This window comes from Rosa rugosa, chromosome 2 (assembly GCF_958449725.1).
Source record: "Rosa rugosa chromosome 2, drRosRugo1.1, whole genome shotgun sequence".
In the NCBI taxonomy this organism is placed as follows: domain Eukaryota; kingdom Viridiplantae; phylum Streptophyta; class Magnoliopsida; order Rosales; family Rosaceae; genus Rosa; species Rosa rugosa.
The window spans coordinates 247,385-272,479 of NC_084821.1; the positions used below are offsets into that span (position 1 = coordinate 247,385).

The 25,095-nt window shown below is 38.5% G+C and overlaps 4 protein-coding genes and 2 non-coding genes across 12 annotated transcripts; 3 read left to right on the plus strand and 3 right to left on the minus strand.

Moving 5' to 3' along the window:
- Nucleotides 1–225: 225 nt before the first annotated feature.
- Nucleotides 226–304, plus strand: LOC133734913 (small nucleolar RNA R12). The gene has a single exon (XR_009858658.1). It is a non-coding gene; the product is annotated as a small nucleolar RNA R12 (small nucleolar RNA).
- Nucleotides 305–371: 67 nt separating this feature from the next.
- On the plus strand, nt 372–454 carry LOC133735001 (small nucleolar RNA SNORD24). The gene has a single exon (XR_009858741.1). It is a non-coding gene; the product is annotated as a small nucleolar RNA SNORD24 (small nucleolar RNA).
- A 5,839-nt stretch (nt 455–6,293) lies between these two features.
- LOC133733363 (TATA-box-binding protein 2) lies at nt 6,294–9,445 on the plus strand. Its single transcript, XM_062161003.1, has 10 exons — nt 6,294–6,541; nt 6,878–7,026; nt 7,705–7,792; nt 8,102–8,173; nt 8,385–8,435; nt 8,620–8,664; nt 8,740–8,832; nt 8,926–9,027; nt 9,110–9,183; nt 9,279–9,445. Coding segments are annotated over exons 2-10 (609 nt in total). The 5' UTR covers nt 6,294–6,541; nt 6,878–6,943; the 3' UTR covers nt 9,280–9,445.
- Nucleotides 9,446–9,727: 282 nt separating this feature from the next.
- Nucleotides 9,728–13,011, minus strand: LOC133733362 (2-oxoisovalerate dehydrogenase subunit beta 1, mitochondrial). Its single transcript, XM_062161002.1, has 13 exons — nt 12,770–13,011; nt 12,489–12,600; nt 12,355–12,390; nt 12,176–12,235; nt 12,039–12,096; nt 11,843–11,940; nt 11,290–11,379; nt 11,123–11,191; nt 10,914–11,000; nt 10,645–10,740; nt 10,482–10,559; nt 10,265–10,351; nt 9,728–10,164 (listed from the first exon to the last, which is right to left on the minus strand). Exons 1-13 carry the CDS (start codon nt 12,958–12,960, stop codon nt 10,129–10,131), a joined length of 1,098 nt encoding a protein of 365 aa, XP_062016986.1. The 5' UTR covers nt 12,961–13,011; the 3' UTR covers nt 9,728–10,128.
- Nucleotides 13,012–13,798: 787 nt separating this feature from the next.
- LOC133733361 (YTH domain-containing protein ECT2-like) lies at nt 13,799–17,816 on the minus strand. 5 transcript variants are annotated; one of them, XM_062160998.1, is made up of 9 exons: nt 17,623–17,816; nt 17,144–17,232; nt 16,841–16,964; nt 16,642–16,679; nt 15,980–16,480; nt 14,976–15,521; nt 14,666–14,878; nt 14,445–14,588; nt 13,799–14,326 (listed from the first exon to the last, which is right to left on the minus strand). In XM_062160998.1, exons 1-9 carry the CDS (start codon nt 17,657–17,659, stop codon nt 14,096–14,098), a joined length of 1,923 nt encoding a protein of 640 aa, XP_062016982.1. In that variant the 5' UTR covers nt 17,660–17,816; the 3' UTR covers nt 13,799–14,095. The 5 variants fall into 5 exon arrangements, with proteins under 5 accessions (XP_062016982.1, XP_062016985.1, XP_062016984.1 ...); XM_062161001.1 differs by having other exon boundaries at nt 17,144–17,220; nt 17,623–17,815; XM_062161000.1 differs by having other exon boundaries at nt 13,799–14,329; nt 17,144–17,217; nt 17,623–17,814.
- Nucleotides 17,817–18,737: 921 nt separating this feature from the next.
- On the minus strand, nt 18,738–23,245 carry LOC133734183 (YTH domain-containing protein ECT4-like). 3 transcript variants are annotated; one of them, XM_062161817.1, is made up of 9 exons: nt 23,045–23,245; nt 22,410–22,483; nt 22,125–22,281; nt 21,946–22,016; nt 21,254–21,838; nt 20,181–20,777; nt 19,862–20,074; nt 19,632–19,781; nt 18,738–19,481 (listed from the first exon to the last, which is right to left on the minus strand). In XM_062161817.1, the coding sequence occupies exons 1-9, from the start codon at nt 23,070–23,072 to the stop codon at nt 19,236–19,238; spliced, it is 2,121 nt and encodes a 706-aa protein (XP_062017801.1). In that variant the 5' UTR covers nt 23,073–23,245; the 3' UTR covers nt 18,738–19,235. The 3 variants fall into 3 exon arrangements, with proteins under 3 accessions (XP_062017801.1, XP_062017800.1, XP_062017799.1); XM_062161816.1 differs by having other exon boundaries at nt 18,738–19,478; nt 22,410–22,486; XM_062161815.1 differs by having other exon boundaries at nt 22,410–22,486.
- Nucleotides 23,246–25,095: the final 1,850 nt, after the last annotated feature.

A 25,095-nucleotide genomic window follows, 5' to 3' on the forward strand; every position in this document is an offset into this window, starting at 1 on the left:
TGTTGGTTAATTGTTGTGATGCCTAACATTGCAATTCTTTGATCCTATCGATCGAGGAATCTATCCTTAGGCTATAGTAAAGCCCCTGCATGCTCTGATTTTATGCATGCACTCCTCCTTTAGCTCCGATTATCCTTTGTTTCTTAGGATCTATTGGTGACAAGGACGATACATTCTTACTGTTTCTTCTTCTTTCTGTTTGTATTTTGAGTCGGAGGGTTTTATTGTGGTATGATGAAAAGAATCATTCGGATTCCCAATGATAGCATATATATGATATCTCAACCAGCTACTTCTGATCACATGGTTCCTTCACTCCCTACTTTCTTTTTTATTTTTTCTGAGTTTCAATGTTTTCAGTTTTGATTTTAGGCCGATGATGGATAACAATATTTGCTACTCTTGATGGGGAAATCCCATCTGATGATATTTTACCACCAAGATCTCTGAGGCCTATTTATCCATTTTCAACTGTTTTTATTAGTCCAGTTCCAATATACTTTTGTACCTTTTCCTCATAAAAAGGTTGAAAAGATCTCGAGGGTAGAATGCAATGTGCAAGAATGCTTGTGGTCTGGAATTTTGATTCCAAGTGGACATTCTTGATTATACAAAATAGAAAGTTTACTCTGGTGCTAAATGTTTCTGATCAAGTCAGTCTCTTGGTTGTGTTGTACTAAGGCCAGATTCAAAGGGAAGTACGGTACCAACACCAACAGAGTGAAAGACTAAGGATATCTGTATAGTACATGCAAACCATTTGAAATTGAGTCATTTGAGTGTGATGAATTAGGTTATCCATGATATCTCAAGTAAGAGGGATGATAATACGGATGGCACCAATCTGAAATTCTGAAAGTACCAATTTCCTTTCATGGTATTCCTACTCCGGTTCAAAGCCGTAGGAACTCACTTAACATGAATTAGAGCCGGTTCAAGGGTCACTAATTCACATCAAGAGGCCTAGAGTTCGAGGAATTAGACAACTAAGCTCACCATAACTGCGATCAAGCTAATCATGTAGTGAACCATGCTTGTATTTCTTACAATTATTAAATCGGGGTTCTAGCTCTAAAATCTAAGGATGTCGTCTCCTAAATTTTAATCTAGACTTATTAAAACACATACCTAAGAGTTGACAATTCCTAAGCATGCATTCTAATCGATTATCACAAAACACAAGCATCCAATAATTAACAAATTCCATATATAAATTAAATTAAGCATCCATTACATCAAATTTGGATTAGGGCACACAACCCTAACCCCAACAAGGAAATTACTCACAACCCATAATCATAGACATCAAAATTACAAAATTCAAATAGAAAAGAGTAGAGAAGTGTAGGAGAAAACAAGAATAGTCACAAATAGATAAAAAGCTAGCATGACTAGTCTTGATTTACAACTCCCACAATTACCCAAGTCTTGAATCTTGTAGTTCTTGATGAATCCTTGAAGCTTGTGTGAGTTATCCTTAAAATCTCCAAAGGAAAACATAAAGAGAAGAGGAAAAATGGAGGGGAAGGAGAGGAAAAGAGCAGCCCAAAGGGCTGCCTCTGTTTTCTTTTTGGTGCTTGCATAAACACATCCTACATTAAAAAATTATGTGGCCATCTACTCTTGAATTTAATTTTAAGAGTTTAGAGTAAAAATTCTTCAGAAGTTTCTTAATATTTGTTATTAATTAAATTTAAGAGCAGATGACTACAAAATCTGTAGTCACTTTGTGATCGTGTAAATATTACTAATGTTTTGTTATAAAGACGATATTTTTTTGAATTGGGGTATTGATCCATTAAAAATAGGAAGAGGCATATAACACAAGGGAAAAAAATACAAACAGTACCCAACTTAAGGCTCATTCTAAATTTGTATACCCAAATTTTTGAAACTATCACATTAGTACCCAGAATTTTCAATCTAACCCAGCATACATACAAGCCGTCTATAACGACGTTAACTAACCAACCACGTGGCAAATTTTGAGGGGTAATTCCGTCCCAACATCTTCTTTTTTTTTTACTTGATTAATAATCACTCTGGTTACTCTCTCCTTTCCCACTCTTGCCATAACTGCGATGATCATCTCGAACGATTGATCTTCAGAAATGCAAGACCCATTGGAATCAAACCCAGACTTCAAACTCAGGCAACGAGTCCACTCCACGGGTGACCCCTGTCGAATCAAGACAGTGAGGTACTTGGGACACGTTGAAGGCTATTCGGCAGAGATGGGTCGGAGTATGGCAACAGAGATGGCATGCATGATGGGTCGATAAATGGGGTCGAGACGTCGAGTATTTCTAGGAAAGCTTTGAAAGATTTGGCTCTTTTGTTCGAGCCCACAATCTAAGCTCTGGAATTTCATTGCTGCAAGCTCTTGAGCTCGTGTAAAATGTTCAACTTGTTGGTAAAGAATAGAGACAAAATTCAAGACAAGCTAAGTTGCTTCGAAGAGAGAAAGAGGTGTTGTTGTGAAATTGGTGCTGTTGTGCCAAATTTGAAGATTAGAATGAGATTCCCCTCTACCAAGAAAGCTATGGCTTCAGAACCACCAATTTTTGAAGAAGACGATCAGGATTGGATAAAGCCTTCCAATTAAAGGTAGTTACTTGGATTCTTTATGATGGATCTCTATACTTTGAGAAACGACACAATTGAGAGGTTGGAGGAGGTGGATGCAATATAAACGACAATTGAGTTTGTTGTTTGGGTTTGGGTTTTGGTCATTCTTTTTCTGTCTTTAGATTAAGGTTGGTTTGCTTTTGCATTTCCTACCCAGTTGCTGGGTTTTGCTGCCAAAACCCGATATTTGGCCCAAAAGAAGAAGAAAGGAACAAATTTTGGTGGTCAAAGTCTAGATTAATTAAAACATATGAGCTTGAACAGGGATTCATTGAGTTTGACTTTTTTTGGTTGGGATTCATTGAAGCTGGAAAAACTACCATTCCATATGATCCAAATTCCACAAACATCTACTCCAAAGATTAATCCAAATTCTTTGCACCAACTAAGAAGAAACAAGGAGAAGAATTGGGAAAACCCGAAATTGAGCCCAGAAAAAAAAAAAAAAAAAAAAAAAAAAAACTAGCAAAACTGCCTTCTTCTTTTCCAATGACCTTGCTGCCGTCTCCGGCCTCTTTCAACCGACCTTTTTACACCATTCTCTTCCTCTCTTCAATAGGAACACACTCATATAAGTTTTCTAATCTATCACCCACTGTATACAACAAATCGGGAAGAGAGGCAAAGACACAACAGATCGGAGAGAGAGAGAGAGAGGAAGAGAGAAAATGGACTCAAGAATAGGGATGGGTAAGTAAATGACACAAATACCCATCAAATACGCCACGTGGCACACTAGTTAACGTTGTTATGGACGGCAGGTACATATGTTGGGTCAGGCAAGGTATTTGGGGTACCATTGTGATAGATTCAAAAACTTGGGTATAGAAATTTATAGTGGACCTTAAGTTGGGTACTGTTTGTATTTTTTTCCCTATAACACAATAATCCGTCGTTACTATTGAGTTACTCCCAAGAGATCTAGAAAACCAAGAATTCTAAGTAAAGACGCCTCAGATAGCATAGTAGACCAACTAACCATCTGTCAGTAAAAGAATCTAATCCCCAAATTATTGATAATGCTTCTAGGACTCCTTATTGCCCCAGAAGCAACTACAACCTGAGCCGAAGGACTATCTATCATAACAAAGCCCATCTAAGCCCATAACCAGTAACCTTGGGCCTTAAGCCCAAATCCAAAACAACAGGCTCCAACAGCTCCACGTGCATTGCACCAGCGCATCAACAAGCAGTCCACGCTCGTCTTTAATATTGTGAATAGCGCCACCCATCGACTCAACAAACATATCCTTCTTACTTTGCCAAAAAAAAAAAAAAAAAAAAAATTTATCCTTCTTACATGTGCAGCCACCGATAAATACCGCGACGACAATCAGCCATGGATGAGGATCGAGGCGGGGCCGAACGAAGAACCATGACCACCAAGCACAACGGCACTGCATGACCAACACCATTAAGGTCAGAGAGAAGGTACCTTCACCGTGAACGAATGGATGAGATTGATGCATGGCTGCACCGAAAATACCTTCAACATGAAGTGTCAAAAAGCTGCGAAGGACGTCGCAGAGGAAGCCCTGCAACGCCATCACTGTATAGATAGGAGAGGAAGGACGGGAGGACAGGGAACCCTAGTCGCCCTCAACTCTGAGAGAGAGGAGAGAAGCCTCATCTCGACCATGATGCAAGATATAGTTAATTAATTCTAATACTTTTATGTATAAGAAAACATGAAAACGATGAACATTGGAGGCTTAGATCATCTTAGGACTATGCATCTATATTTATAATTGAGGAAAAACTCAAAATGATCTTGACATAACTAGGTCAATACCAACACAATCCCAAAATTTCGGACTTTCTGCAGCTTTCCCTCCTGGTGTAGTTCACAATATTCAATCGATTCATGTTCCTTTCTTTCCATTCCCTAATGAAATGGTTTGGGGCCCTACTAATAATGTTAAGTTTACAGTCGAGTCAGCTTCTAATTTGAGTCAGCAAAACATATATAGCAGCTCACTTTAAATCTAACCCTCTACTGAAAATGTGGAAACAAAATTTACCTCCCAAATCTCTTAGCAACTGATAAGAAAACGACTTCCTACAAGAGTTCGGATTTTACTAGACAATTTATTAATAGAAATTGCCCTCTGTGTGACTCCACTGCTGAAAATATAAATTTGACTGCCATCTTACAAGCAAATTTGGTATTCTCTTTATCCTAATCTCCAACCTCAATATTGGCATCATTCCTTCTCAGGATGCTAATCCTTTCAGCATAGCCTTAAATACAGCCTACTTTATCTGGAAGGCAATAAATGATAATATTTTTAGGAAATAAAATCGTATTTTTTAGGTTGCAGCTTCATCTTATCAAAACTATATCAATCATAATCCTATTAAGAAATCATCTGCTCCTCATCTAATTAAATGGTGTCCTTTTAAGGAGGGATGTATCAAACTGAATTTCGATGGTTCAGTGTTATCCCTTTCAAAGTGCAGATGGAGGTTTTGTGTTCAGAAATGCAGAATGTTTACCTATTCTAGCAGCCTGTAAATAGTTAAACTATGCTGATGTTCTTCTAGCAGAAGGATTGTCTTTAAGAGCAGGTTTGTTACATGGCTATACACGGATCCAAAGTTTTAATACACAATATCTCTGGCAACATTCAAGTTCCTTAAATGGCCGGAGTATAAAATCAGTTCTTCATGATATCAAGCAGTTGGCAAGTAATCTAGTAAATCTACGTACAAATTGTCTCTATCAAGCATATCAAACGAGAAGCCAACTTCCAAGCAGATGCTATTGCGAAAACCGGTCATCAATGTTCTGCTCAAGTGTGGAATAATTCCCTTCCCTTTACTGCATCTCAAGCTTTTCTTTTTTGATTCCTTGAATGTAGGTTGTTTGAGAGGTTCTACCGTTCTAGCTAGCTAGGTTGTAAGTTTATTCCACTTTTCAGAAGAAAAAAAAAAAAAAATATATATATATATATATATATATATATTGTCGGTGTTTGTCAAAGTTGCGTAAGTTCATGCTAATTGAGATTTTCAGTATATTTAATGATTCTGGGCTAAAATTTAAAATGTACGTTTACGAACTTGCAATAAATTTATTTCATAGTACAGTACGTAGAAGAATGTATTCAAATCAGATACGTATATTATTTGTGCAATTGAGAACTAAGATTGAATTATGAATGACTCAGTAATAGAAAATCAAATTCATATAACACATGTAATAACAAAATTATCTATGATGAAATTTTAATATCAACTAATAAAGAAGCGAAAGAGTTAAAGATGTTGGCGTTGAAACTTGGTCTGCTTCTAATGTTTCCCATTCGTTCATGAATTTATACTTTTTGGGTGATCAATTTTTAATGAGAGGCTCACCCGAGAAAAAGTCTTGTTTGTTCACATACTCAGCCAATGAATCTAAATTCTAAACATGAGAGCGAATCTGGATGTAAATTTAGAATAGGAATATTGTTTAGTGTGGTAGCACGCGCTTACAGTCAGCCACCGAAAAGAAAAGGGAATGTGAGACGTGGCGGATTTGTATAGGGCGTTGATGAAATTGCAGTGTCATCGTAGCAGATCCGTATGAAATTCCAGGAGTAACCTCGGAGGTCGGTTGAATTAAGGGGTAGGGAGAGGGTTAAATCGGGGCAGTATATAAGGGAGGCGAGGGTAAGAAGGGAGGCGGCCTCCATAAGCTCCCAGATCTTTCCCAACAACCAAACACAAAACGCTCTCCTCTCCTCTCTTCTCCTCATCTCTTCTTCTCTCATCAGATCCTTTTATCTCTCTCTTTTTAAGCTCCCCAATACAAATCTCTGGTCCTCTCTTGTATAAAACACATCCAAATTCAAAATCTTCCCGCTCCTCCCTTTTCCGTTCGATTTTCCCCAAATTTAAATCGCCGCAGATCTGTGCAACCTCTTTCAAGGTCCGATCTCTGTTTCATGCTTGATTCGATCTCAAATAACTCTTAACAATTATAACCCCCTTCTCATATTATTACGGATAATTATCAATAACCCACAAAACCAGCTCATCTGATTGTTTTCTTCAACCTGAAAGATGGATTTCGTGTTTTGGACTTATGATTTTGATAAAAACAAGAAAGAAACAAAGATTAAATCTTTTATGTTTTAATTGCAACTTATAGAGAGGGTAAAAGATCTGAAAGAGTTTGTTTCTGAACTTGTTTAATAAGATCCTCTATTCGTGTTTATGTTGTGTATGTTTTGAATTTATGTTTATGATGGATGGGTGTATATAGAGACTAGAGAGAGCGGAAGAAGCGCAAGGTCTTGACTAGAATAACTAAAGAAAGAAAAAGAAGGGAATGGCAGAACCAGGGTTGGAGGGCAGCGGAAGCCAACCTGTAGATCTCAAGCAACATCCTTCTGGGATCGTCCCTACTCTTCAGTCAGTACCTCAAATCCTTCTCAACTCTTTTTAACTTGTACATGCTTGCTTCACATGTTACTACTGGGTTTCTATATTCATTGAAAACTGCTACTTTTTGTAACATGTTTTATATTTGTATACTCCTGTGAACAAGTATCAGTCATTAATTGTCTGCACTTATCTCACATGTGGGGCTTAAGCTAATATTTGATATGGGTGGGTCATTGATTGTTTTCTGATCGATCAACACAGTTTGTGATGCTCGGCTGGTTACTTCAGTTGTGTATTAAGAATTCTGGCTAACACCAGACAAACTGACCCATTCTGGTTGTGTTGCAAATATATTTCTTCTTTTTGGGCCTCGTTTGTCTGTAAATTGCTTATGCCGATGTCCTTTTAATGGAGCCATTCAATTCAAATTACATGATTGGGTTTTGCTGTATGCTACATCTTTTATTTATGATTAGTTTGTTAGTGTAGGTGCTGTTTACTTAGAGATGACCACAAACTATTAAGCATTTCACTTAAATTGGATTATCTGCTCCTAAGTTGGAGTGTGCTTTGTCTGTTATGTGTTACCAAATGAAATGTTACCACTTGACGCAATACCGAAACTCAGAGTATTGCTGTATGAGTTCTCAACAAGCTGAATCTGCAACACCAAATAAATCGCTAATGTGTTGTTTGTGCTTTCAGGAATATTGTGTCCACAGTCAATTTGGACTGCAAATTGGATCTTAAGGCCATTGCGTTGCAAGCTCGTAATGCAGAATACAATCCCAAGGCATGTGATGTTGTTGAGCATAGCTCTCTCCCCCTCTCTCTTATTTCAGAACTATGATGGATATGTTCATATTGTTTTTGTGATTCCTTTCGGTGCATCTGGACTCTGAAACAGCACCGCCTGTTAGTTTAGTTGAGATTTTTTGGTTGCTAGAAGTTGCTATTATAGCCTTGACCAGAAAAACTAAATTTCCTGCTGCGTAGATTTTGTTTATAAAAAATTGCTATTATAGCCTTGTGTACACGAAAATAAATTTCATTTTCAATAATTATAAGGCATCATCACATTATAATCATAGTCCTCTTGCAGCGTTTTGCAGCTGTGATTATGAGAATAAGAGAACCGAAAACTACTGCACTGATATTTGCATCTGGTAAAATGGTAAGTCTGAAGTTCCAGCTAAGCACTTCTGTTTCTTTTTCAACTGAATACCAATCATGTGTTGATATATGCAGTGTTTTGGTCTCTGTCACTCTCTCTCTCGTTTTATTTACCTTTGTTATCCACATTTTTTTACTGGATTCTTGTAAGAATGACGTTTAGAGGAGTAATCATGTTTCTAGCTAATTTACTTTTTTATCTGTTGGTTTAGGTTTGTACAGGAGCTAAGAGTGAAGTACAATCGAAATTGGCAGCACGGAAGGTACTTTGATTATTTTCTAATATTCACATCCAGCCTATAGGTTTGTACATAGAGGATGTTTGGTTGTCCAATAGACTGGGGCAGTATACACCCTCCAATAAATTCAGAATGATATGTTTCATCTCTAGATGCTGTTATTTATTTATTTTTTAATCTCTAGTAACACATTATCTCTGTTCCTCAGTATGCTCGAATCATTCAGAAACTTGGTTTTCCTGCCAAGTTCAAGGTACTCTCTCTCTCTCTCTCTCTCTCTCTGTAGTAACACTTAATTACCAAATTTGATTTCATTTTTGTGGCACAGGACTTTAAAATCCAGAACATAGTTGGTTCTTGTGATGTTAAATTCCCCATAAGACTCGAAGGTCTGGCATATTCCCACGGTGCCTTCTCAAGTGTGAGTATACCTTTGTGTCTTGATGTGGTCGCTGTTGGATATCTAATTTTGAAACGAACTGTTTGCTGAATCTGTTTTAATTCTGGTTATCAGTATGAACCAGAACTGTTCCCTGGCTTGATTTATCGAATGAAACAACCAAAGATTGTGCTTCTTATCTTTGTGTCTGGAAAAATTGTTCTCACAGGAGCAAAGGTGATATTTTGCAAGGTTGCTTTTGTTTTCAATTTTTTTTTTATTATCTTTGGTATTAAGCATTATATTTTCCATTCTTCAGGTAAGAGGTGAGACATACGAAGCCTTTGAGAACATATACCCAGTTCTTACAGAATTCAGGAAAAATCAGCAGTGGTATGGCTACTTACATAACTGCTCAGTTGTGTGTGTTTTGTTGAGTCTTCTTTCCAATAATGTTCTCAACCTGTGCTCGTTTCAATTGACCGCAGATTAGTATTGGGAAGAACCAAGGTACAATTGTGTTTCAGGAAGGTCTTCCAAGATGTATGGAAATGTGGAAATGGAATGCACAGGGGTTGAATTGGACTGTAAATAAGTAGATTGTGCATTGTTTGATCAGTCAATGAAAGAAAAATAGAGACTCGTTATTCCGTTCCTTGTTTTGTTGTCATATCAATACAAAAGGAAAAAAGGAACTGGTTAACCCAATTGAAAGAGAACTGAGCATTATCATTAATCATGTTCCTTAACCGGTCGTTTGTAACAATCTTGTGCCTTCACCTATTCAAATGGAAAAAGCACATGTTTTATGCGAAAACTGATTTAAATCTTTTGACTCCCAACAATGTTCAAGTAGTTTAGGATCTTTGAAGACAGTTTTGTCAGAGTAGGTGTGCTCAATTGTTTTTTAATCTAAATCTATTGGTGAAAAATAATATGATAAAACAAATTCCAATTTCTTGATTTTTCTCCAGTCTTGGACATAAAACTGAGTAACCAATCAATTGAGTATATAAGGAATCAATGGATAGTTTACGTGCAGTCTTGCTCGTATCGTCTAATCTTGGTAAAGACATTGTGCGCTTTATTGGAGAATATCATTAGCCAAGGCCGCAAGGGGTAGCTTATGCTTGTTGTCGCACTCAAAAGCCACCCCATTACATTCACTACGCGCGCACACTATTGTGGTAAATCATGGTCCCGTCATAATCTCCAGCATACCGGCTACTGCTACATTATTCCCACACTCCCATCTTATTTTATTTGCAAGACGATTATGCAGCAATAACCCCTAGCCTAGGAAGAGAGAGAAAGCAGCATGCTTGCAATTTTACAGTACTAGTAATTTACAGTTGTTTTAATTGCGTCCAATATCTGCATCAAACAATAAGAGAGAGAGAGAGAACTCCACATAAGCAGAGGTATGTCACCAGAAGTACCACAAGAAAATATTGAAAAGGTTCAGATAACTAACCTTGTTCTTTGTGGGCATATAGAAAGGTTCAAACACAAGAGGGAAGGGGGTATCCAGACCACATACTCTTGAGACTGGTGCTTCTAACTGCACAATCCATTTTGTGTTAATGATTAGTTCAAAGACCAAGGTATCAGCTGCCTCCTTCCAACACCATAACAAGCAAATATCTTGATAGAAACACCTAAACATGAGAGTGTCTCAGGTTTGCGCTTACCCTCAAGAAGCAACTTTCAACAATTGAAGCTGCTATTTCGGCACCAAATCCTCCAGTAACTGGAGCTTCATGACTAATCTACAGATATGGCTTTGGATTATTCACCAATACAACACAAACGCATTTTCATGAAGTGTTTTCTGTATATTATTATTACACTTACAAGAAGCCTTCCAGTCTTTTTGACAGAAGCCTCTACTGTGTCCTTATCCCAAGGTATCAGAGTACGCAGGTCTATCAGTTCACATGAAATTCCATCCTGAAAATTTCTCAATAGTCAAATGACTTTTATATAGTCTAAGAGTACAAAGAATGAGAGAAATTTTGGTCTTTACAGTTACATGAACCATCCCATACAACTCAAACATTATGATCAAATAGTATAGTGACGAAAAAAGGGAACACCACTTCGTAGCAGTGAGGAAAACTTACTTTTTCAGCATCTAGACAGGCCTGTTCCATTACAGATAATTGAGCTCCCCACCCAACAAGTGTTATATCATTGCCCTCTCGTATTACCTGAGTAACACAGTTTCAATTTTCTTTTAGCTATGAAGTTCCTTGAATTAAACCACAAATACAGTTATCATTTTTCTTCTTCAAAATTAGATATTTGGACTACGATGGAACTAAATATGTACCTCAGCCTCTGATAACGGCAACATGAAATCGTGCTCAGGAACCTCTTCTACTGATAATCTGTACAACCACTGAACCCAAGATATTTGCACAGTTTCAGATTGCAACTTTTTACCAAACTTAACATTCTCTAATGGATCAACAAGTTTATTCTAGAATCACACACTACCTTTGGTTCAAAAAACACAACAGGGTTTGGATCGCGTATACAGGAAAGCAATAAGCCTTTTGCTTGTCGTGGGCTTCTAGGAATGACCACCTATATCAAAAGTACTTTTCAGATATCTAATAATGCTGCAACATCCTTAGAACTTACTAAAGTATCTGAAGCAAGAAAGAAAGAAGCATAAAAATCCTTTATCCTCTAGTAAACCTCACAGCATTTGGCTACACAGAAATTATTATCAACTAAAGAGGCTGATGGTACTACTGCCAGTTTAAATCCCAAGTTGATAGGCTCAAAATAACTCTCAGTGTTTGATAAAACTTTTCAATTTAGTGAATAATGTTAAGTTCATGACTTAATACAGAAGAAAAAAAGAAAAGAAAAAGCAATGACAACAATACCATTTGTGCAGCTGGATACATTTTAAGATGTTACTGTTGAAATGTACAATCTCATGATTTCAATTAGTTGAGTTGTTTACTTGTGGGAAAATGCATGTGATCACTCAGTCAGACCCTAAATATCACGCAAAATATGTCAAAAGGATGAGACTTACTTTGATACCAGGAGCATGACAGAAAAAAGCTTCAGGAGATTGTGAGTGGTAATGTCCACCGTGGCCTACAGCTCCATAGGGCGCTCTTATGGTTAAGCCTAAGAAGTTATACAAGGAACTGATTGATCATGAACAATAACAAGAGGGCTGGGGGAAGAAGTAAGCTTCAAAGCAATGAAATGAGTAAAGTTTTCACCTCCACAGTTAAATTGGTTTCCACTACGGTATCTGAATTTTGCAGCTTCATTGACAATCTGCAGAGTTAGAGTCACTCAATTAGTCATCAATGTGAGTGAATATGATAGAACCTAGTATATAGGAAGTGATTCATGCCTGATCAAAAGCGGGAAAAATATAATCTGCAAATTGGATTTCTGCAACAGCTCGATTGCCCTATGAGAGATGAGATGAAACCAAGAATTAATGAGGCTCATAGGTATCAGATAAGAAGCACAATTGAGAAGCCAAGTTGACGTCGGGAGTTATAGATTTAAGTGTCATGCACAACTTACCATAGCTGCGAGACCAATACCAAATCCTACAATGCCCTGGGTGCAAACAAAAGTAAAAAATGAAGATTATGAACTGCACCTTGCTTCTTCTTTATTTATAAGAAAGGCAAAGGTGTGACATAAAAAAGAAATACCTGTTCACAAAGAGGGGTATTGAAAACCCTTTGTTTACCAAAGCGATCAGCCAAGCCTGTGGTACAACGGAAGACCCCACCGAAGCCCACATCTTCTCCAAATACATAAGTACTGAGTGGAAATGAAAGGAGATATACAATACACACAAGTGTCGTCAGATTGCAGATGAAACAAGTGGTATGAATGAAGAAAAATGAATGAACCCAATACACAAAACAAGTGGAAGAAGCATCCTTGTAATTGTAGAAGAAAGAGGGAGAGGGAGAGGGAGAGGGAGAACCGTGGATCAGTTTCCAAGGCGATGTGGAGCGCTTGGTTGATGGCAGAGTAGAGGTTGAGTGATTTTCCAGTTTCGGAGGAGGAGGAGGTTGAGAATGCCTGCTGCTGGCTTCTGCTCCTCCTCCTCGTATCAGAGGCCGCCCAGTTCATCAATCTGCATCTGCTCCTCCTCATTACACTGCTGCGCCCCATCTCTCTTTGACAATATTAACAAGAGTTTCTTCTACCAACTGGCCGGATATGGATTATGGAGTCTCCTATTTATTATTATTATTATTATTATTATTATTATATAATAAATATAAACACCCCCACTTTACATGCGTTTCATCTCTTTTGTAACCAAACAAAAATTCCTTAATTGCCCATAAAAGAAAGTTTGGAACACGTCCACCTCACTTTACACGCCAATCATGTAATGCCGTCTTGTTCTAAAATCTAGTACTCTCATGGGCTGCCATCACAATTTAAGGAATAATTAATAGACAACTATGTTGCAAAATCATGCTTGAATTCTGAATCAGCCAGCCAATTGTACTGGGAGAGGGATACCATGATTCTCAGATTGAGTTTTGGTCTCTCCCATACGGAGACTACTAGTGCACATATACTCAAACAAGCAACTCTGTGAAAATCGGAATGAAATCAGTTGTCCCCAATACACTATCCCTATTTTGTCTCCATAGACACCAATGAATGCATGAGAACAGAATAAGGATAGTCTCATCCCGTAAAAATCTACCACGACTCAATTACACGGTTCACAACTGAGCACGTTCTCAAAACAGGCTTCTTCTTCATTTGACCTCATGATGCATCTTCACTCGAATAAACATGTCACGACTAATTGGATTAATAGCCAATGGCTTCCTCACCAATGATAACTCAGCAAGGCCATGATTTACATCAATTGTTACCTGACATGTAAAAACAAAAACAAGAAAAAACACTCCAATTGTCCGCTCAAAGACGCATAAGAACAGCCACGTGCCATGCTAACTAATACAAGGGAAGCACACAGGGAGACAGATAACCAAAAGGAAGGCACAGGCAACCATCTCAAACTAACTATATTTCTCTTACAAAACACAAGCCATGCTATCCCGCATATAAAGAGGCAGGATATTAGCAAAGAGTTAAAACCAACCCCCCAAATAAGAGAATAAGATGGGTTCGGGTGGGACTCTCAAAACACGAGCCTGCCTCATCAAGTCTCTAAAAAACACACCACTTCTACTGTGAATTATACTCTATTTAAAGCAGCTAAGCTAAACCAGCAAAACCTCCAAGGGGAATCTAGCAACCAACCATCTAACACATTTGTCACCTACTTTGTTACAATCACCTCAGACTCTTCAACAACTGGTTGTGGACCCTTCACGTCATCTCCAGCTTCTGCAACTGAGCCATTCTCCAAAGGCTTCACTTGTTCATCACTCTGATCAATTGGTGTTGGTTCCTTAACCAAATCCAATGCAGTTCCCAATGACTCTGGTGATTTGACTAGTGCCTCTTCTGTCCCATCATTTCTTCCATCAGTTGGCTTCTCCTCCAATACCTTCTGAATTAGCAGACACAAATTTCTCAGAATCAAACTAGCTTGAGAACAACATTATTAGAAGGGACAAAGATATAAACGCAAATACACTGGTTATTACTGAAGGAAAAAATCTTGCCTTCTTCCGAGTCTGCCGCTTTGCTTTAACTTCCTCAATTGTCTTTTGCCGATCTTCATAGAACTCAAAATCATCCAAAAGGCATGTTCTACCAGAATGATCCTTGAATAGTTTGATCAATTTAAGCCCCTCCTCTAACTTGACCTACAAAAACAATTTAAAACTTAATACTGCAAAAGAGAAACAAAGAACAAGATGGTAAAAAAAGTAGATAGACATACCTCTTGAGTGTCCCTACTGTTTGTGACAGGTTTGTTTTCATTGTTTTCAAGGGTAATGTGCTTTAGCAAACTGTTGGGTACGTCCTTTACAATGTGCCACTTAACAGGGAAACAACCAGTCCACTTGTCTTGTTGCCAATACTCCACATTCTTGTCAAAATCAACCGGCCCCACCATCTCCGCTAGGCCAACGAATTGACCACTAGCATTCACCTAGAAAGAAAAAAAGATGAAGGTAAAAAACAATGAGACAGAGAACGGAAATCAGTGGGAGAAAAAGTCAACATAAGAACTAAATCACAATGCTCACCGAGAAGAGCAGAAATACAGGGCAGCCACTAGCTTTCTCCTGAGCCTCCTGGTATGCGGCATTAAGTTTCTTGTTTCCATTTGGTGTGCTGGCCCAGACATTATACTTAACACTCTTATGAACGTCATCCTCACTATATGACTTTATAATGAAGAACTTAGCATCTGAGTAATTATCAATGATATCTGCTCCGGAGTGCTGCTCCCCCTCTGGAATGGTGCTAGTTGAATCCTTCTCATCATTAGCTTTATTCAACGCCACACTGACCCCGGCTTTATAACTCTTACCTCTAGGTCCTTTGTTCAACTCCTCCAACCCATCTATGTCCTGGTTACCATAGCGAAAGGTGCTGCCACGCCCCCTAGACTTACACTTGTTTTGGAGAGAGGTCCACCCATATCCATTTCTTGCCATACCAAAACTATTGGATCCAAACCCCATACCAAGTCCATATGTGTTCCAGTTATGACCATATAAATCGTTGGCATACATCCCACTAAGTCCACGAGCTGTATCCAAACCGTACCCCAACCTTGGCAGCAAACCCTGCAAGGTCATAGAATAGAAATTCTTGAGAGGCCACCTTAAAGAACAATCAATTGGATTCTGATCATCCTATCAATCATTAAATCACTACAATAACATAGCCTATATAGAGAGAAGAAACAAAAAATAGAAGAAAAAGATATTTGACAAGGATAGCAATGTATTTGGATGAATTATATTTTCTCAGTAAGGTCAACTTTAAGAAGAACACTGCTACATATTTAGTTCCAAACAGAATTCAAATGGAAAAATCTGAACTTAAGATCAACCCACTGCTCAGCAGTGTGTTAATATCTAGAATAGAAAATTGATTAAGCTTAACCACAAGTCTGAATTCACTTAAAAAATCAATCACATGTATTGCTCAGCCTATCTATACCTATTTCAGCCACAGCCAGTGAAGAGAGAAAAGAAGGCATTTTTCATAATGAAAGTAAGATGATAAGAGGTTACCATACCATGTATGGAGAATTTGGTCGGGAAATCTGATTCTTAGAAGACGGAGTTCTGTTGACTGTATTTCCGGTCATCCCCTTGGCCTGTCCATTTGAAAACGTTGACCCTTCTAACCATGGTATGGGAGACATCAAACCATCAAAACCATAAACTGCATCAGGGTATCCCTCATAGGAACCCTTTACATTCAGAGATGAGTTTTGATATTTGGAGAAGTCTGAAAGATTATTTTCCTTCAGCCCCACACTGGACAAAATACCATTAGATATCCCATTAGCTGTTCCTACCGGTGAGGACTTTTGGTCAGCATCCTTAGTGGTGGAAACACCCCCCTTGGAAGGAACAGCTGAATTAGGCATGTAGGGTGTACCACTTTTAGGAGTCAGCTGCTTAAAATAGGGAGGATATTGATACTGCTGTTCATATAGCTGACCACTTCCCACAGTTGGAGACCCTGCTGTTGAATATGTGTTATAGGGTGCATAACCATAACCATAGACAACCTGAAATATTCAAAAACCATGACACAAAATGATGTCAGGATAGAGAAGAGTTGCTCAGTCAATATTACAATAAGAACTCTCATTATAGGAGTAAGAAAATACACAGGAAAAAAAAAAAATAATTAGTCTCTGAACAAGCAAACATAAGCCCGAAAACTTACAGAATTCATATTGTTGCCCCACTCAAGTCCACCATATCCTGCCACAAAAGAAAAAAAAAATCCAGACCATCACCAACAAAGCCATGACTAGAATACAGAGCCAACAGCATCCACTGCCTCGCGGTGTGCATAATTTTCAACATGAAATATTGATCTTTGAAATTCCAACGTATCTAATACCCAATGACAGCGAAATTACCTCCATAGTAATAGGCAGAAGAGGCGTAGCCATTAGGGTGATAGGGCATGGTTGAATCCTTCAGTGATGGGGTGGTAGTCCTAGTCCGGTCAGTTGACTGGAGCTTAGTAGTCACAGCATTGGCCTGCACATGATGAAACCATAATCAAAATCAAGCTATAAAAAAGACGAAAAATAAAGCCCTTCTCCACTCTCCGAATAAGAAATTGAAAAGAAAACTAAACACAATTCTTATATCAACCTGAGATAACGGGGTTTGATCTTTAGATTGAATGATAGGTAAAAATGAAATTGGAAATTTACCTTCTTGGCGGGCTCAGAAATTTTGGCCTCCGTGGCCTGAGAATCCAATGACAAATTCTGCAGCAAGTCTGAAGCTTCTAAGGAAAAATCGAGACGGTCAAGGAGATACAACAGTCTTCGGCACAAAGAAGAATGAAAGCAAGACAAAAAAACCTAATCACACAACACAGTTCAAATTAAAAGAGATTTTCACATCCTCCTACAGAAGGATTAGCATAGAACTAAGACGAAATGAAAGAGAAAACCTAAAAACCAATATGTAACAGTACATTCCAAGAACAAAAAAACATCTGAAGTAGAGAGAGCAAAAGGAAAATCCCTAATTACAAGCAAAAACCCTAGCCGGATACAGATCTTAGATCTGTGCTAAATCGAAAGCAGAGATGAATTTCGAGAATAAGAAAAGGATTGGATCCGAAAGAGAAAACAAGTAAACAAGGAAAAAGGAGAGAGAAATCTAAGAAAAGGAGCAAGGATACGATCGGCAGGCGGCGGAAGTGAAGCGACGGTAGCCATGGCTGAGGCTGAGGAGACTCAGGAGATTGAAGAGAGTCAGAGTCAGAAGGGAAGAGAGCGGCCGGCCTCCACAAAGCTCAGCTTAGCTTAAAAAGGCGAAAAGGGTTTTAGGGGTTTTTGGGAGGCTCCCTCTTAATATGCTCCCTATTCATTCAAAATTAGCTTAGCCGCCACATTTATTGCATTCCAAACCCAATTACTATAAAAACAAAATATACATTCCTTTCTTCCCATATATTTTTTTTTTTTCCTTTCAACTTTTCAAGTGGTTGGGCAACAAGTGTCATTTTATGTTTGTTTGTACCATACAAGTGTCATTTTAGTGCTTTATATCAATCTTTATAATTTCTGATAAGGATAAAAATGTCTTTGTTCTCAATTGATTTTGTTTTTTTTTTTTTTAAATAAAGGGCTGGTGCGGCTCCTCAAGCCTTGATTAATAAAACCGTCGAATACAAACTAAAAAATTTCAGTTAAAGATTTTGTCAAATTGGTCTTCAGCCAAATTTGAAAGGGTTGATCTCTGACGGATTTACTATGTGATTTGAGATGGAGAATCTACCTTGAGGATAACCAAGAGTACTCAATGGCTTATGATAGCTTAGTAGTACGGTTTACCTGCTTGTACTCCTAATCTGCCTTTGGGGTGTATGATCACGGAAGTACTCAGTAGCTTGGTGCAACTTGCCCTCTTGTACCCCGTGCCCTTATACCGGCGTTTTTAGTTTCTACTTTCTAGGTTTAGTTTCCTTACACCGACTTATTGAGCTCAATTATTGTCACGTCGAGCTTCCTTTGTATTTAACTATTTATCATTCTGTATTGCTTCTTTTCTTGCCCTTTGAATCCTAGAGAAAAATCTAGTCCAAATTGGCCAAATCCCATTCCACTAAATGATACCAGAACTACCAAGCCAATGTAAGTATGTATCCCTGATACATACTTATATCAATTCTACCGTATAGCACTCAAAATTCACTTGTGTTCCCATGGAAAGCAAGGACACACTTTAGACAACAAGACTGGTAAGAGAAAAGAGCACAATAATCACATAAGAAAGAAAAATACTACAATAAAGGAAGAGTAAAACTGACTATATTGCAATATTTTCCCACCTTGCTTCTAGCTCACATACAAATACAAAAGCAGAGCTGCTCAGCAATGGAAATGATCTAGATTTACAAGACAGGAAATAAACAAACAAGTAAAAGGCAAAGAACAAAGAAAAGACAATATCAAAATATAAGACCCATGAAAAAGAGAAACCCTAAACCCAAAAACCTAGGCAATCAAAACCTGTTAGGAGCTTCAGCTAAAGACTGTAAAAAGACCCAAAGAAAACTGAGGTGAAACTTAAGACTACCGACACCCTAGCCTGCCTGCCTCAACATACAAATACTTATAAGTGCTGACTAACTTGCCATTCCTCAACGAAATATTGACTATTCAAGCAAGGCAAGAGTCAGTCATCATGGCGGTCCACCAAGTATGGAGACATGCAAGCTTTCAGCCAGCTTCAAGCACAACATTTTGAAGAGTACCAAAGACATGGACCGCCACTATGCAAAGGCAGACACTAGCAACCGTTTGCAACCCCATTTGCTACAACCCTCTTCTCAGCCACAACCGGCTTAGCACCCTTTGGGGCTTCTCCAGTTGCAATTGATCCATTTTCTGCAGGTTTCAGCTCCTCGCTGGCATGCACTATTGAGATAGACTCCTTAGTTATCTCAGAGGGAACATCCGATGAATTTTGTGTTTTGACTTGCCCGTTTGTCACCACCTCTTTCTTCTCATCGAGGGTTTTTCCTTCCCATACCTGCTTTTGTATTTCCAAAAAAAAAAAAGCAAATTATAGGTAATTTGGAATAATTAACTTGCAAAATAGTAAATAATACGGTCCATGCCTTCTGGCGGGACTTGAAGAAAGAGAACCAAAAAAAAAAAATGCAAGTTGCAAGAAACGATTTACCTGCTTCTGAAACTGCTGCTGTTGCTTAGCCTTCTTCTCCTGAATTGTCTTCTGGCGGGACTCATAAAATCCAAAGTCATCCAAAATGCATGTTTTGCTTGAATGCTCCTTGAATATTTTGATCATTTTAAGCCCTGGTTCCAACTTAACCTACATACCATAAAATTAATATTCACAAGTTGCAAACAAAGAAAACAGAAGTAGAAAAACTGTAAGATGTAAAAAATTACCTCTTGAGTGTCCCTACTATTAGTCACAGGCTTGTTCTCATTATTTTCAAGAGTAATATGCTTCAGCAAACTGTTAGGAACGTCTTTAACAATATGCCATTTGACAGAGAAACAGCCATTCCATTTGTCTTGCTGCCAGTACTCCAAATTCTTGTTAAAATCAACAGGCCCCAACATCTCAGCGACACCGACAAATTGCCCACTGGTATTGACCTAAGAAAGAAAATCGGGTAAACATTACTTTAAAAAAAGCCAAAGAATATCTTTAAAAAAAATTAATAAAATAGAAATAAAAAACCTCTCAAAGTCCTATACTTACCGAGAAAAAAAGAAATACAGGGCAGCCGCCGGTCTTCTCCTGGGCCTCCTGATATGCTGCATGAAGCTTCTTGTTGCCATTTGGTGTGCTGGCCCAAACATTATACTTGATGCTCTTATGGACATCATCCTCACTATATGACTTGATGATGAAAAATTTGGCATCAGTATAATCCTCCGGAAAATCTGCTTTGTTGTATTGCTCTCTGTCTGGTACAGAACTTGTATCCTTTTCCTCATCATTACTAAGATTTGCTGGCACGTTCTGTCCCTTGATAGCCAATGCACTAGGGGGAAAACTCTTTTGGTTCTTTGAGCCTCTCGCCCGAGGTCCTCTGTTGAGTTCATTTAAACCATCCGAGTTCTCATTACCATATCCATAGTAACCACCATTACGTCCCCTGGGTTGTTTATACTTGTTGTCAACAGCCAGCCATGTGCGTCCATTGGTTCGCGAATCATAACCATGAGACCCAAATCCCAGACCGGATCTAACTGTGTTTCCATACTGGCCAAATAGCTTGCTTGGGTACATGCTGCTATTCATAAACCCTTGAGCTGTACCTATTCCTGACAGCGGTCTTGGGTGGTGCAAACCCTGTAGGACAAAACAAGTGAAATTCATAAAAAGGAGTGCATTTACATTGATAAAAATCAGATATACATGATGAACCAGTACAAATCATTTACTAGCTTTTCAAGAATAACCTCCAATAGGATTCCCCTGACCTTATATGTTTTCACATAAAAAGATTAGAGGTTTCTGTTGGGACCAAGGAAACAATATAAACCAATTGGGTTGATACATAATGAACCAGTACACATCATTTACTAGCCTTTTAAGAATACTAACAATATTCCATTGGCTAGAACCTCCAATAGGATTCCCCTGACCTTATATGTTTTCACATCAAAAGATTAGAGGTTTCTATTGGGACCAAGGAAACAATGTAACCCAATTAGGTTGACATTTCCACTAGTTAATTCAATTAGACATCTGACCAGTAGCCGATATCAAAGGCACGCTACACCTCAACCACAGGAAAAGAAACAAGTTATTGAAAATAACCATACCATGAAGTGAGAATTTGGACGGTAGTTCTGATTCCTCAAAGATGGAATTCTATTGCCATTCGAGTTTGAAGAAGTAATGGGTGTATTTGCCACAGGTCTATGCTGCCCATCTGAAAAAAGTGGGGCATCTAACCAAGGAATTGGAGAACGTACTGTGTCATAACCATATCTTGGGTCCTGGTACCCAGGAGTAGGAACACGTGCAGGTAAAGCACCTCGTCCATATGAACCATTGGAGTTGAAAGATGTGGTTTGATATGTCGATAAGGGAGCTGAAATGTTATTTCCTTTCATATTTGCAATGCCATTAGAAATTCCATTAGCTGTTTCCACAGGCTGAGGCTTTTGGTCAGCAGCTAAAGATGTGGATACCTCATTCTGAGGGGCCACAGGACTGGGAGTGTATGGCCCACTGGTTGGAGTCAGCGGCTGGAAATAGGGCGGATACTGGTAGTGTTGAGGACCATATAATTGACCATCATTTCCCATAGTTGGAACAGGGGAAGCTGCTGGTGAATAAGGCCCATACGGTGCATACCCATAACCATGGTGGTACATAAGAGACCCGTTATCTCCATAAACCCCCTAAAAGCACACAATAAAATTACAAATTAGTAAATAACTGATGTGAGACCCAAAAGGAGAGCAATCACCAGGAGAACAATACCCAATGCAATAAAAGAAGAACTTACGGAAGTCATATCTACTCCCTCTGGATTCACATATCTCGAGTACTCATCCCAGTCGGCAGTCCCATCATAGCCTAAAAAATACAGAAAATGGACCATCCATGTCATGTCAATAATTTCAAAAACAAATTGATAATCCACCGAAAACAGATCTCAAGTAGAAATTTTGCCCGTCAACTTACCTCCATAGTAATAGGCTGTTGATGGATAACCATTTGGGAGATAGGAGAAAGATTGATCCATGAAATCAGTCGACAGTGGAGTCACAGAGCGATCAGATTGGATCTGACCATTTGCAGCGTTGCCAGAATCAATAGACCCATATTGGTTAACAGAAGGCTGCATAGAAAAAAGTAATTAACGCGTCTGATCATCAACTTTGATTTTGAAGAATACTGTTTCATGTTCCACTTTACTTGAGCAAAAACAATTGGATGTGATAACAACAACTAAAACATGTATAGTACCTTCTTTGTAGGCTCTGGAATTTCCAGGGTCTTGGTCTGAGAATCTATTGACAACTTCTGAAGCAAATCTGCTGCTTCTAAAGTAATCAAGAGTGAAGGAAACACAAAAATCGGTCTACATCTAATTCAAAGTACGAGTTATACTGCAACATGTTGTAATAATAAGCATACAGAATCAACAAACCAACAAAACAGTATTGACCTGAATTGAAATCACAAAAGGGTAAGCATCCAGTAGTCAAATTCAATCACTCCATCGACCGGTTACGGAAAAAAAAAACACTTAATTGTCAAGTTCCATGTATGACACGACTTCAATTAAGCAGAAATTATGCAAAACTAAAAGAGGACTTGAGTTTCTGCACATACAAATGCCAAATCTATAGCCATGAATTCCCAGACAAGTTGTACACAACCACAAATCAAGCCTAGAAAGTCAAAAACCAATACAAATCATCTAAAAGCAAAACCTCTACAGCGATCTACATGCTGAGAACAAAGCAATAGCAACAAGGTCAGATAAGATCGAATTTGATGGAAAACCAATCAGGAATAAACAGATCGAAGCAGAGCAGAGTGAGATAAGAAGAAAAATAATCAAAGTATACCGATATGGTTAAAATAGATAAGGATACGATCTGCAGGAGGAGCAACGGTGGCCATGGCCGTGAATTGAGAGCTGGATCTTCTACTCGGCCTGGATTGAACTCCGGAGTCTGCCTCAAATCCCTAAAATCCCAATTGGGGGTTTTAGCCAACGGAGAGAGAAACACAGAGAGAGACAACGGGTCTAACAGCCGCCAAGGGTTTGGGTTTTTGGAAAAAGAGGGTTTTGTTCATCCAAAAGCGGTGATTCAAATAGCACCACGGCTCCTCTACACTACTCTCCCTTCTGATTTACCCGCGGGTCACGCTGTCAGCTCATCGAGCCTATACCATTGGGCCACTCGGACACGTGGCGATTAACAACTGGGACATGTGACGTGTCCCTTTCGGTCTTTCTGGTCAAGGCGAAATCTGATTGGGCGGTGATGTGAATCTGACTAGTTGCGCACCCACTGGGAGAGTTTTGAAACCCTAATTACAAAGTATGTCCCCGTCCATTAAGGCATATGCGACTTTAACTGGTTTTACCCTCGTTTGGTACTTTTGGCTCTCTGCTTTATTACTACCCGGGGTGTTTGGGGGGGTGGGGGTCACTTTAATTTTGTGTTGCGGCCACTTCGGGGTTCATACTCATACAGACGTGCTTCTAAAGTGACTAGTCAAAATGATTTTTTAGTTATTTTGGTTAAAATTTAACTTTAAAATGGCTAGCATTGCTAAAGATACATAACAGTCTCTATTATTCAATATTACCAAATGGTAATTTCTTTATTTTTAAGAACAAACAAAATATGACCTAACTTTATATTCGAACATGATTTTCACATTCTGAACAATTTTTACACTTTGCACTTACGGTGGAATAAGTGTGACCAATTCGGTGTTTGGGCCAAAATCGGCCACTAAACCAACCACATTAGTTTCACCTACCAACAAATCAAGATTGAGACCAGCAAAATATCTTCCATACCCGAACAATTTTGATAGTATCTAGCCCAAATCTAGCTATACCTTAAATTGTTTAGGTTATATCGACCTTCTGACCATACAATGTACAAATTTAGTCAGTTATTTGCACAAAGGCCTAATCGACTACCAAACTAAATTAGAAAGCAACTATGATTTGAGACAATTGTTGGTTTAGATTGAAAACACTCATATCTGCTTGCATATATTGTATTTGTTTATATATTTTAGCATTTTTAAAAGTGATTGAAAATGAAATGCATTCGTTAAGTGTAAAGTGTGTTGAGAATCTGTGTGTAAAAATCACCCCCTTATTGATGGATGAAACATATGATTTGTGTTCTAATTTCATAGAGTTAAATGATTAGATGGAACAGAGCATGATGAGGGGTAAATTTAATCCCTTAGGCTTTATTTAACGTATTCAACAAGTGTGTATTTCGTTTTAAAACACAATAGCAAATTGATTGGATTTACAATTAAATGGAAATTGACTCATAGTGGAGAAGAAAATGATATCCAAACCCACAACAAAAACTATTCACCATAGGGATCTTTGAGCCTAGGCGTTCGACCTCGAAGGACCAAGAGACCAGCCCAAAATCTACGATTCAGTATGGGTTATGTTACACAAATTCTTAGTTCGTTGCCAAACCTGAACCGATATCAAATTATTCGGTTCGGTCTCGGGTTTACTCAAACATGGTCGATTTTGTAAACCAGGACACATGGCAGTATATTATTGGTTGTTTGTCAATTCTATACTACCACAATCCTTTGATCCTCTTTAAAAAAAAAAAAAAAAAAAAAAAAAAAACCACAATCATGCTCGGGTTTTTATTTTTTTTTGTGTTTGACTACATAGAGTAAAAAAAAAAAAAGCCCTAGCGCTGAGAGAGAAATTTTGAGAGCTCCTCCTTCCTGTCCTGCGGCGAGCCCTGTCGCCGTCGTCGGACGGGTTTTGTCGACTCCGTGTGGGTCTGGTGAGAGGCCGGGTTCGAGGGGATCACGGTGGCTAGCTGGAAAGGGAAGATTGAGTTGGTAGCTGTGTTTGGGTTGCTGCCTCGCTGGGATCGTCGACGAAACAGTGTGGAGATGCAGGTTCGGAGGTTGC